At 46.5% G+C, this 13,553-nt stretch overlaps 1 protein-coding gene across 1 annotated transcript in view; it reads left to right on the top strand.

Annotated features, from left to right (window-relative positions):
* Window positions 1-6,347, top strand: part of LOC142557299 (uncharacterized) — a 37,705-nt gene extending 31,358 nt beyond the window's left edge. Inside the window, exons 3-4 of the mRNA XM_075669030.1 lie at window positions 3,157-3,407; window positions 5,891-6,347. Coding sequence (XP_075525145.1) covers window positions 3,157-3,407; window positions 5,891-6,137 — 498 coding nt within the window. The 3' untranslated portion in view covers window positions 6,138-6,347. The remainder of the gene's footprint in view (window positions 1-3,156; window positions 3,408-5,890) is intronic.
* The last annotated feature ends 7,206 nt before the right edge of the window (window positions 6,348-13,553 follow it).

Raw genomic sequence — 13,553 nt, 5'->3', positions numbered from 1 at the left:
GGACTTGTTCATATCCCCAGCATGTCGCCGTGATTGCTTTTGGGTACATAAACGCGGCGGTGTTAAGAGGAATCTTCAGCTCGGGTGCTCCTGTATAAATACATGTAAAAGCATAATTCGTTTTTCTCGGCAACCACTTCACCAAATTTGACGAGGTTTGTTGTATTGAAAACAAAAACTCAAACTCTAGTGACTGTTGGTTTCGAATTCTTGGTTTAGATTGGGAATGTTTTATTTAAAAATTGGGGAAAATCTAAAATTTTCAACAAACGAAACTATCAAGTTTACGACTCCAACTCATCGACGAAAAATGATATACAATTATGTGAAATGCATATATTAGTACATCTAAAGCGGACGAAATTGATGTTACACACGAATCTCAAAAAATTTAGTAACCTGGAAATGCAGCTTTTGCAGAACCCTTGTAAGCAACGTGATAAACTCACGTAAGATGAAAGATGACATCAAATTTGTGCGCTTTCATTGATCTAAAGGATGCAGTTCACATCACCGCGATATCTGTCCTTGATGCAGAGCTATGCGTTTTTAAACTTCGTGCTTCTATGTTTTTAAAACTTCCGAATTGTTGAAAATTCTCTTAACGAAATTCAGGCCCTGAATCGAAATTCCGCTTCCAATGGTCACTGGCATTTAACTTTTTCTCACAAATGCAACAAAATTCATTGAAATCGGTCCAGGGCTTATCTCAGAAAAACTTTTTGGCGTTTTACATGTATTTGAAAAGGCCGCGTCGGAGTGGGGCCCGAGCTAAAGCTTGCACTTAAGGGCCCCGTGTCTCAATATATCCGGGGTGGGCATCTTGCGTCCAGCGTCGGACATCGCTTCGGCGAAAAGAGGTTTGGACCGCATATACCCAACCACGCAGGCCCTCCATGTGGCGCAAGGAACTTAAATGACACTCCGGCTGACAACTCCAATTTTCTGCCATTGAAGATCTGTCGCTCTGGCTCCCAGAATGTGATCTGCGTTGCTCTAAACTCATGACGTGTAATGGGTCAAAAAAATAAGCTACGTTGCGACGTGAGCCCACGTTTACAAGTGACTAAAGTTGCAGGTAGACCGCCTTTTCCGTGGCGTCCTCACCTCTTCCTTTCCCTGTTTTGCGCTGCTTATTGCAATAAGGATCCCTATAATTTGGGAAGAAGGTCTCATCGGCATGGGCCTCGACATCATTTGGTCCCTTACAGACGTATGTAACCGGAATTGATTGCAACTGACCGAGCAATGTCAATATAATTTTAGTACTGCTAATACAGATTTAAATACCGTGTATCTACATTTCGATCGCTTTACCTTATTCTTCATCATCTTCTCTTCTCAGAAGATTACGGCGCATGTCCGGAGCAAGAGAACAATGGAGTGTTATAAGTCATGCTTTCATCATACCGCGTTGTCAGCAGTGCTTTGCTGATATAAACGCGTTTTCTTTGTTGATTGTGGGTTCCGGTGTAATGCGTACAATACGTCATAATAAGCTACACTGGAACTTCATCGTCTGCCTCCGTACATTTGAAGAGAAAGCGTCAGCTCCTACTGTAGTTCTGTTCACCCCACTGATCTGTACTATGCCCCCTGCAATAGAGATTCATACGCCGTGCGATTCATCACTGTACTGAGTATATTTAGAGCTAAACCATACGGGGACACAAGCCCACCGATCCGCTTGCGAGAGCGCGCGCTTATATTGCCAAACGCACGAGCTCGAGCAATTACCACGGTCGAGCAAAGAAGACGACAAGGAAGTGCGTTTGGTGCGTTCCATCCGTGGGGGCGGTTTCCAAAACCAGGGAACAAAACTTTCTTTGACTTGCCAGTCGTGGAGAGAAGAGAGTCGAGTTCGGCCGGTGAGTAGGCGGTGCCCGTTTACGACAACATGCCACATCCGCCAACAATGTTCGCCTCGTTTTCCTATTGTTTTTTGTTTTTTTACGCAGGGGAAGCAGCCGGACGAGCCACTGATCAAGCTCCACTCGAACGAGTCGTTCGAAGGCGACAACAGGAAACAGTTGCCGACCAAAGTGACACCTTTTTTTTCTTAACATTCGGCCTCCTCACGGGAGCCTTGTTCAGGGGAGTCATGTCAATCGATGTAGAGCCAGGGAGTTCTACCACGGTGAGTGCGCATCCAGGCGCTTTGCGAAGCCATTTCATGCGCACTTTTAGGATCGCGCTTTTTGAATCATGGCTATAATTTGCGTGGACCTTTACATCCTGGTAATGCTTCGCGTACGTTACGTCATGCTTAGTGATAGGTTCGAATTTTATGTGGGACGCACCAACGAGTGTCTTCTCCATCAATGTAGAAAAAACGTTAAATTACTTTAGAAAGCGTCCTACTACGTAAACTTGACTAGCCTGAAAGGGATGAATGAATCGCTATTATAGCGATAGCAATTATATGAACACTCCGAGCAAATCTTTCGCCCTCGGCGTTGGTTTCGCCGTGGAGCACCGCATATATTAAGGTATATGTATGCTGCGTGCTTACTCATGCCGTGTATGAGGGTTATATTGATGCACTACTCAATCACTAAAGTTACTCATACCAGGCCTTACGTTCTTGACCAAATTATTTGTCAGAATATTGAGAATGGCGGCCCTCATACAATAGTCATAAAAAACATTCTCAAAGCATACCTTTTATTTTAAGTATTTTGTTATTGTAAAATACTTAAATTACATATTACTGTAAATTCCTTGCTGTGTTTTCTTCACCATGGAATTACTCATTCGAACATATTTATCGGATATCCCTTGTAATTCTTGCTTTGTATTCCTATGTTTGGTGTGATTATTCCTGCACGTTTGTCAATATATGTGAATTGTATGTAGTTTGCAACGTCATGTATCGTTCGATATCTCTATGACCTAATGCTTGCCCCTATTCGAGATACAAGGAGTGAGAGTTTCGTCAAGCTAACAGCAGTTGTCCCTCCCATTCCTCATGTTCGTTATTGTGCGTCAAATAATAAATCTCTACATCTACTAAGACTGCTATAGCAGTACGGCTGTTTTCGCAATTTCGAAGCCTAAATAACAAATACACGTCAAACCTATTATAGGCATATAGTGTCCCTTCAATTAAACAGAAGAACGTTTTTCCTACCACTCTCAATATATCCTCGTTCACAGTCAAGCACGCGCTCCGATGATTGGTCCAGTAGATGGACTTCCGACAATCAAATTCGAACGAACACGACGACCGGCACCATGACCAGCAGCGCTTCTGCTGTCCCGTCTGGCCCACCGTCCGGCATCACGCCGGCCGCCATTCCTCCACGCGCTCCACTGAACGCCATGTTCTCGGGCATTGTACTAAAGTCCCAGCCCAGACCTCTCACGGATACAGCAGACACCTCGGATTTGAAAGCCCTCTCCGAGCCGTGAGTTCAACTTGACAGCACATTTTTAGAACGTGAAATGGACATTCTACACATAGCCGCAACGCAGGCGGTGTGTCGTAGGAGGTGTATGAAATGGGTCAGTGACACAAGCAAACTAATCATCATTACCATAGCCGCAGTGGTCCAGTTCTCGTTGACGTTGCACTATAGGGTAGCGTAATGTATCAGTGCAACGCATTTGTATAGATAAAAAGCACCGAGTCTTTTTAAATGTATACTCAGTGATACTCCCCAGCGGTGGATAGCGGGGGCATTTACCCCACCTTTAAGAGCCTCATACTGCCGTGGTTGAAAAATGTAGGAAAGAAACTTTGTGGTGTGACATCATCCGTTCATTGGCTTGCCTGCTCAACAGAGCCACTTGACATGTTTGCCGCATTCTCGACAGAATATGGCCGCTTAGGGTCAACCAGAGTCCTTGTCAGCGATGAAAGAACAGCGGGCGCAACTAAGACTGGAGATAAAGGTGCAGCGCTGGCACTTTGCATGCATGGAGGCGAAACTAGTCGCTGTGATATGTAGCAGGCTAACAATCTTTGGCAACGTTTTATAACGGTAGCATTGTTATGGACGTAACTCTGCTCGTTTGTGCCCACTGAAAGTGAGCGTGTTTCACTGAGGGGGCGAGAGTTCTCGTAGATTGAGATAACTAGGACACGAGGAGTTGCTTCTGCAAGGAGCACTTGGCTGGCAAGCGCTCGTTTCGTTCGCAAAATGTACTCATCTCGATGCGCGCAGGAGAAGCATAACCCAGCATGGCAACGAACAAAGCGGCCGACGATTATAGAACAGTAGGTGCCCTCATCATCGGTCACTGTTACGTACAGCGTACTGTCGGCGTCCAACGAAACGCGAACATCGGAGCGCGTGGGCGAAGCGTAACTGAAGGTATACAGTGCCCGCCCTCCAGTCCTCATCATTGACAGATGTGCAGGTCCCGTCTTACTGCACTGCCGTGGCGATGTTCCCGTTACACTGCAATATTTTCGTTTCTGTCCGGCTTGTCTTGCATTCGAAAGCGAGAAATGATGGCGGCGCCGTAATGACGACGGCGCAGAATGGATGGCACGCATCGCTTTTGGCTTATCGTTTCGTCACACTGTGCGACGATACTCACCCCCATACGGTGACATTTCAGATTCGGCTTTCTTCGGTTTTTTTCTCTTTTCGTTTTCAAATAATCCAAATAAAATAAAACCAGAACCGAAACGAAAATATTTCAGTGTAGTGGCGGCATCGTCGTGCTGTGCTGTCAAACCAGATGTGCGCGCACTGCTTCAGCTTTGCTTCGGCCACGAGCTCTGCTGTTCGCGTTTCATTTTACGCCGATAGTACCTAGTGCATTCATGGCGTGAAGCGCATTGCGGCGTTTACGCCTGGATCGGGTAAGACGCACATCCTGCCAACGTTTTCAACAAAGAAAACAGCGCGGACTTCACGCGGCATTCATGACCTCTTCTGTGGACTCGTAGCTTTTTGTAGCAACGAACGGAAAGCTACAGGGTACGAGCTACTCCACGCGTGTTACTACGTCGTGTAGTCCAGCAGAGACTGACGGCAGTTTCGATTTCTTGGACCACATACTGAATCAGCGTAGCTTCCACACGCCATGGTTCCGAATCTGCCGAAATGCGGAAGATAAAAACGAAAAAATAAGCCAAATTTAAAACTCAGTGCAATAGTTTGTCCTAGTTTGTTGCTAAAATTAAAATGCTTCGTTTTCCCCGTCTTCAGCCTATATTGATGCGCAGGAGAATAGTTTTTTTGTTTTTCAGGAGCGCTGTTGTGCGTGTTTCTCTTGCATACCCTTCTTTTCATTGCTAGAGGAAGTCGTGCGCCAGTATAGTCGCAACAAAATCGTCGCTACGACGCGCATGGTTACCTTTATCTCGAGTATGTATGTGTTAACTCAATACCGTGATTTTTACTTAGCCAAGCGCCTCGTAGTTGATACCGTGATTTTCACACCCTATAGCGCTTCGTAGCTCCGACTCGAAATTAAACAGGGAGATTTCAGCGCAGTAATAAAGCCTGGTGGTTCATCCATCCTTTAAAGATGATTAATGACCATACTACGATTAGCAATCTATGTTGTCGTTGATGCGTTACTGTAGATAACATGTTTTATATAATGATCACAAAGGTAGCGCATACGCATTGACACATACACCGCGATCCAAGCTAGCGTCAGATATGCTTATGGAAGAGCCCGACATGTCCGGTGTTTCATACCCAATGACTTGAATTGATCGGGCAGATTGTTTTTGAAGCCGGCTGCCTCAACACCGCAGCCCTACGCTCTGCACATCTGACCTTGGGCTACCCATTGACTCAAGCTGTAGGGAAACAGTCTAGACGCGGACATTAATGCATAGATACACAGAGATTTAATGCAAGCTGAATTAAGATTCCCCCAAAAATCTTAATACCAATAACGATTCCCTGTCACTCGGGTCTTGCAGGCGTCCGAGCACGAAGACCCTGCCATCCACCATGCTGTTCTCGGTCGTGCCTACCGTACGCCTACGCACCACTACGGCTAGTAGCGAGACCGGGGCCGCGTCCGTGACCACTGACCACGGCGTCCGGCCAAACACCTCGGAGATAGGTGGGAGGGTCCGCAACGAGGACGACTCGCTTGGCACCATGGCACCGAACGGCACTGCCCAATGGGAGGAGGAGGAGGAGGAAGCGGGGGAGAACGAGTGAAGCGCGGGCGGTATAAACATTGGCCCGGGTCGCTTCAATTCGCCAACTTAACGCACGCGCATATATGAGCGCCGAAATTTTGTATAATTTGAGTTATGCATAGGATATTCGTCAAGTTTTTTTTTTCTTAGTAACTGGATCAAAGACCTGTTTCTGTCGCAGGTCTTGATTCAGTTTCTGTCGCAGGTCTCGAAATAAAGATTAATTTTGTCGAAATCTCGGACTTTCCTTACGCAGAGGCGAATGGCTTAAATGACGAAAGTGAACAATAGCTGCAGCAGCAACGAGTGGACTTGTTCTTTTCCCTAGGATGTTACCGTGATTGCTTTGGGGTACATTACGCAACAGCGTTAAGGGCCCCGTGTCGCATGAAATCCGGCGTGGGCGTCCTACATCAAGCGTAGGACGTCACTTCTTCGGCAAAAAGAGTTTCGGACCACGCATACTCAACCACGCAGGCCCTCCATGTGGCGCGAGAAAGTTACTGAACTAAATTTTTCGAGGTAAAATACGCAGAAATATCGTAATGTACTACTTACGCACAACCAACAGACATAGCTTCTGATTGTAATTTGAATATACTAGAAAACAATTCCGTTACGCGAAAACAAAAAAGAAATCTGGCAGTGTGACGTCAGCGATTTGGTCACTTGCAGCAGCTGTCACTCTTAAAGGAACTCGGGCTGCCCCTTCTCTGAAGTTGCGTGCATACACCAAGCATTGCGTTCGCCACCCGCGTTTCCAGGTAGCCATTACGGTTAAACAAGCTGCAGTTGCCAGGAAGCGTGAGAAGCAGTCAGGTAACTTTGAATGGTATCGCGTTCCGCTCATGAAGGCGAAGCTTAAGCGTCCTCCAAATTTTCTTTCCTTGCAGGTAAAAATTGTGCACATTTGCTACACACGATTTTTCAAACTGGCCCGACAAGAGAAAACGCGCAGAAGGAGTTGCACCTGGTAATTGCGTAATCCTATAAGAGGAGAAGCACTATCTTCTCTGCCTGACATTGAAAGGGAAAGCTTTTTCTTATTTTTTATGATGACATGAAAACACGTACTATACAACGATAAGAGTTTGATATAAGATTACCACGCAGGCTCGTGCTGAGCCGGCATGGCTCAGCACGTTAGCAAAAACAAGGCTGAATAACAGCTATTGCTGCAGAATAGAAAAGTCATCCAGACAAAAGGCATATTTTGTCCATTACAGCAATAAATGAGCAGGAATATTGCATCCAACAACTCACCATACCATAGTAACAACATAAACATAACAAAATATCCCACAGAACCTTGCATTATTCGTAGTTTCTGACAGGAGCAGCCATACAGGAACGCCCCAGATATTCACCGCGCAAAAGACGAAAATGTCTTAAATAAAATAATAAATTTTACAATAGAAGGACCTCTCTGAACATCTTGATAGTTTATTATTAAGGCGAAAGCCTTATATGACTCAAGAGTCGAAAATTTGACCGTCCGGCATTATGGCACCGAAATTCAATGGCACCAAAATTGGGGGTCGAGCCGACGACCTTTAGTGTTAATTAAGGAGAAGTTTATTAAAGCATCGTTAATTACGATATATTTCACTAAGGCCCTCGAACCCACGACCTTTGGTGTTAATTAAGGCGAAGGTTATCAAGGTACAGGTAATAAAGGTAGAGTTAAGCCACCAGCTCGCGGAAGCCGGGCTGGTGGCACCGAGCTGCTTCTTTAGCTGCTTTAGCGCCTTGCCGCTTATCGTCTTTGTTCCTCATTAGAACATATATGAATAACATCATTGTTTATTAACATATTTTACAGGCATAAATACGGCTATAAACAGACACCATCAAGACAGAACATCAGCCAAGAAACAAGCTAGAAGACTTTCGGTCAATTGTTTTGTTTTCGTCATTAGTTGCTTTTCTTGGAACTTTCCTGGTTGAAGAAATGTGCGTTACGGTCCATTTTCATAAGGATGCACACATGGAATGCATACATGAAAAACACTGCCACTACCGCTGTAGTAAGGTATGAATCTATGCAACATACTTTATTAAAAACATGTCAGCCCTACGCCTCCTGGATATATCCATTCATACTTATTTCATCGCATCTGGTTGCCCCGCTAGCGTTACCCCCACAGAGTACGATTTTCCGTAACCGTTCGCATGCCAATGCGCGCGCTGTGAGGCTTGCACAAAAGCGTGCTGCGGCTTTCCGTGAGGTTTCCACGTAGAGAACCAGTTGAGAGAACAAGGACTAGAAATGTTAACTTCGTCTTCCATTAATAACTCTTATCTTTGAGGGAAAAAATGTTTTCGAACACAGCACTTCGACATAGTCGCATTGCAAGACACATGTTAACACTATCGCCAATGCATGCTTCCCTTATGCCCAGTTACACTTACTCAGTCCTTCTTCATTTCGTTTATTCATTCCTTTTCATTAACAGCAGACCTTTCCACTGGTTCAGGTATGTGAGGTTTTCTTTTGTTGTCAGAAAGAATGCAGACTGAACGCTGCATTTTTTTTTACCTACAGCGTATATACTAGAATATACAGACTAGTATATACAGACTAGAAACAAAAGAACTACGACCCGACACGAACCCTGCAGGCATGTGCAGAAGCTCTTTAGTACGCGTCAGGCTTGTGCGCAGAGATGCAATGTAAACTCGTCAGAATCCCACCGTCTCTTTCCATGTAATGCCAACGGCTATTGCATTCCTGTTTGCACTTGCAGCTTGGCTGTGAACGACAGTACGATTGGTCTGTGCATGAAGCCGAAGATTACTGCCGCATTGAACACCACTAGGAGGTACAAACTTAAACCTTCGTTCATTTTTGTCTCGTTTAAAAGTTGCAAATGTACCATCTGACGGCATACGGCTTGAAGTCCAGGTGGCACAGACTGCAACAAAGACCTAAAGGAGATGGCGTAAGCAAAGTTGTAAACAAGAAATAAGCCAAAAACGAATGGCCAAGGACATCCCGACTCATCATGGAGAAGGTATATGCGCACTTAGCAACATGGGGACCTCAAAAATTATAACATTCGCCGGAAGGGGTAGGGTGGATGGGAGGGAGAGAAAAACGCTTTTTTTTTTCTATTGGCAACAAAAACTGCAGCAGCAGCTCTGAGTCACTGGCAGTACAGTTATTGGACGCTTTGGTGCTCCTACAGTGGCCCTGAGAACGCTTGCTAGTCGCTGTTAAGCTCTCATATACGGGGTGCGAGGCGGGCGAAAGACAGGCCGAAATAGTCAGGAACAGCTGTGAATGGCTGGCAGCACAGTTATTAGGCGTCTGGGTGCTCGTACCATGACCAAGGGACGGCGTGTGCATGCGTGTACAAACTATGAAAGGGCACTATGTCCCGCAACAATGAGTGAGTGAGTGAGTGAGTGAGTGAGTGAGTGAGTGAGTGAGTGAGTGAGTGAGTGAGTGAGTGAGTGAGTGAGTGAGTGGGTGAGTGGGTGAGTGGGTGAGTGAGTGAGTGAGTGAGTGAGTGAGTGAGTGAGTGAGTGAGTGAGTGAGTGAGTGAGTGAGTGAGTGAGTGAGTGAGTGAGTGAGTGAGTGAGTGAACATTTATTAGATCCAGCAAAACACGATAAAACGCGCACCCGTTTAAGCCCACGACGGGACCTCTTTCTGCCCTTACAATCTTCACCACATACAGCATTGTACGCGGGCAAAGGTGACTTGTAGAAACCAGCCCGATTATGCAACACATATTAGGCGTTTGCCTCACGTGAACACTCCGATGGGCGTCTCAATCTGAAGTTAACTGAAGCCTGCACTGCCTACACACAAGTGACTTGGGTTTAAACCTGACTTCGACCAGCTACTTCGGGCATACTGACATTTAAAGGGGCACTGAACCACCCCTCGGGCTTGGTGAAAAAACATAGTCCGCGGGTAGTATACACTGCTGCGAAAATCTGGGCCAAGTTTTGCTACTGTATGCGGTGCGAGGAGCTCGCGTGTGGAGCGCGAAGGCACCTTTTTCTCAAACGCTCTCTCTTCGACAGAAGCCTCCTTCTCATTCTCTTCTGGACACTTTATTTCGTAATAAATCGGGCTCCCTTACGTGACTGCTATTGGTAGCTGCGGTCTGCTACGTAGCGCGCAAATGCCGCGGCCGCCGCGGGGTGCCGCCACGAGCCCAATGGCTAAGTGCACTGCGGCTCGCTGAGGACAACCGCGTTTGGCTTACGTTTAGCGCGTCGTAGGCACCTAAATTGGAAGTCGTGGCGTCTACGTTAACACCACAAAAGAAATTTTAACTGTGCGCCACGGTGACATTTAGAAGACAGAGCGTTGTGCGCCCGCCCCACTTGGCCGTAGCCTTCGAAGTGCAACGCACTGAAGAAAGGAGAACACAAGAGAACCTGTGTTTGATTGCCAATAACTCCGTTTTTGCTGAACGCATTGAAGTACTTCCTGTGGCAAAGTTTTTCCGAAATATTCTATTTTCACTTCAAATGAGGCGTTTTTCTTTACTGCGTCAGCATTCTTAGGGTAGTTTCTTTCTTTTTATCTATCTATCTATCTATCTATCTATCTCTCTATCTATCTATCTATCTATCTATCTATCTATCTATCTATCTATCTATCTATCTATCTATCTATCTATCTATCTATCTATCTATATTTGCTTCTAACCATTTTCCCGTCCACCTTTGTCACTGGGTAGTCAGAGGTCGAATAGTCAGAGCATCGGGCTCCTGTGCTGAAGTAAGAGGGTTCGAAGCCAATCATCGAATCAACCTGAGTCACTATGTGCCAACGCGTACATACCAGCCTCGATTCAAAGCAGCTCTTTCCTGCCGACACGGGTCACTGTAGATGTGGGACTTCAGGTAATGTGACGTCAACTTGGGTCTAGATGTATGTGCCACTGGAAATGTGCCACGCTAAAAGAACAAAAAAAGATACCTTAAATTTCTCCGATCCTGAGCAGAGTCAAACCTGCGTCCCAAGACGATGAGCAAAACGTGAACAAGGTGAAAGCAGGAGCCAACGTTTCGACAAGTGGACTTGTCTTCTTAAAGGCGTTTCTTCAAGGCATCTCCCGCATTCCCCGTCTTTTCCCTGCGTCTCAAGAGTTACTCAAGGACAGCAACCCGACGCATTACCAGGCTGCGTCACAAAGGCACTGGGTGAATGCCGCTTTTTCACTGAGCTTGTCGCTAAGTTGGCTCGCTGAGTATCTGCCAGCGGAATGAGGCAATTGTTGTCAGGGTTCGCACGCACCCATGCGACATGCAGTTCAGAGGCCACGCGTAGGCTTCGCATCGACGGCGCTAGATGGCGCCGAGTGTAGTATGGATTATTATTATTTGATTTGAAAATATACATAGGCATGGGAGGAAAGGGAAAGCGCGAAAGAGGAATCCCGCTTCAGTTCACGCCTCCTGCATAACTCCTCTCGACGGTGGTAATACGTTGCGTCGCTATACTGATTCAATGCTAAATGCAGTACGGTAAACAGTAAACGTGAGAAAGGGTTCTGTCGCAATTTCTCAGAGTACCCAAACATTCTTAGCCTCTCATCACGCCTCTTGCAATCACCACAAGACTAGCCGTGTGGTGAATGCTAGCGGCCTGGTTTCTGGGAGGTGGTGGGCCTCATTCTCGCAGGTCAAAGTGTGGCCCCAGTTGGACGGGGTCACGTGCATTATCGTGTTGAGAATGAGTACACCGCCGGTGCGGTTGTGGGCTTAATTGTAAGATGGGTGAGTCTTTCGAAAGAGAGCCAGTCCACGGCTGGCTCCGAGCCGTAAGCGCTTTCGTGGTTTGTGGATCTCGGGTAGGTAAGGAGCCAACACAACACACTTACCATTCATTCTTCTTTTTTTCTTAACAGCATGACTTCTTCCAAAATTGACCTTCCATCTGCGCCACCATGCCATGCATGAATCGTGACCTCGGGATAGAATCGGTGCAACAGGAAGTGCCGTGTTCCTGTGGGCTACGACAGTCACAGACGTCAAAGAAGAACGTAGAAACCCGTTATATGAAGTCAGGAACCGGAAGGAATAGAAAACCTTATTGAGGTCCATCGGAATGTGCACATCTGTGGGCCGACTCGTTGAGTCGCTTGATTTCCTTGTCCCGTAGGATTCGCAAGACCGATTTCGAGACGGTGACTTTGGCGAATGCTCGGACCGCCAATCGCGCCAATCTGCCGTCATTCAGCAGGGCCAACGCTATTGCGGCCGTTTCCTCAACCTCGGCCGCCGTCATCCGCACTATCGAGAAGTTCGTGATTTGGCAACAGAAAATAGGACAATCACACCAGAGAGGTGGCCCGGGCATCCCATCGGTCACTTTTTGTGACGTAATAAAGAGGGAATCGTTCGAAGGCACGGGCGCGCCAGAGCTGTCTTCGAAACCACGCACGGACTTCTCGGCGGCGCCACTAGGTGGCACACCGGATCCAAAAGATCCGCGAGAGAGGGGCTCGGTTGCCGCATGACGCATTTCTGGGCGTTCACACGCACCGGTGCGCCATGCAATTCGGAGGCCATGCACAGGCTTCGCGACGGCGACGCTAGGTGGCGCCGAGTGTTCTTACGGAAGCGCCAAAGAGGAATCGCGCCGCAGTACATGCCTCATACATAGCTCGTTTCGATAGTGGGAATGCATTGTGCCGGTATATTCCTTAAATGCTAAACGGATTATCGTCGACATTAATCGTGAGATGGATTCCGCCGCTCTTTCTTTTTCTTTTCTTGCAGCGGGGTGGGGCTGTATTAGGTGTATTTATGGTCCTGTGCGTACAATCTGCAAGATTGGTCGGAGTTTGGGAGTTTGCAGCACCGATCGAGAGAATTGTAAGGTACGTTGCATACAGAGGAGACTGGCATATTTAAGATGCAATCTGAGCAGCCGGTGATCTCTCGCATTTTTTTTTTGCATTCTTCGCGCTGCGTTACTATCGACTGCTGGCATCAATTGTATCGTCAAGAATTCACGAACGCGTACTCTCATTTACCCAACGCTTATATTACAGGCCGACAGACCCTCTCCCCCTTCCTCCCCAAACTCTGGCTGCGCCCTCTCTTTCACCGTTCCGCACTTTCTACAGTAATGATGTTGTTACAAATCGAATGCAAGTGTTACTGGCGTGAGCGTCGCCACCTTTACCCATATGCATTTCTGTGCAGCCCGCATCAACTGCGAGTGAAATATTGATGGCAATATAACGTCGGCAGAAAATATACTTTAATAAAATCTTGTTGTATTTATGGCCACATTCTGACACCTTTACCTTCTTCATCATCTATCCTCCAAAGATTGTTTGGCATGCGTCTTATGACGGATTCACTGAGCGTTATATATATATATATATATATATATATATGCTTATGGTATGTAACACCAAAGAAAAGTACAAATTTTAGTGCATCGCCCAAGACAATTTTC

Source organism: Dermacentor variabilis, chromosome 9 (assembly GCF_050947875.1).
Source record: "Dermacentor variabilis isolate Ectoservices chromosome 9, ASM5094787v1, whole genome shotgun sequence".
In the NCBI taxonomy this organism is placed as follows: domain Eukaryota; kingdom Metazoa; phylum Arthropoda; class Arachnida; order Ixodida; family Ixodidae; genus Dermacentor; species Dermacentor variabilis.
The sequence above is the reverse complement of the archived record's forward strand: the minus strand, read 5'-3'. Positions and strand labels throughout refer to the sequence as shown.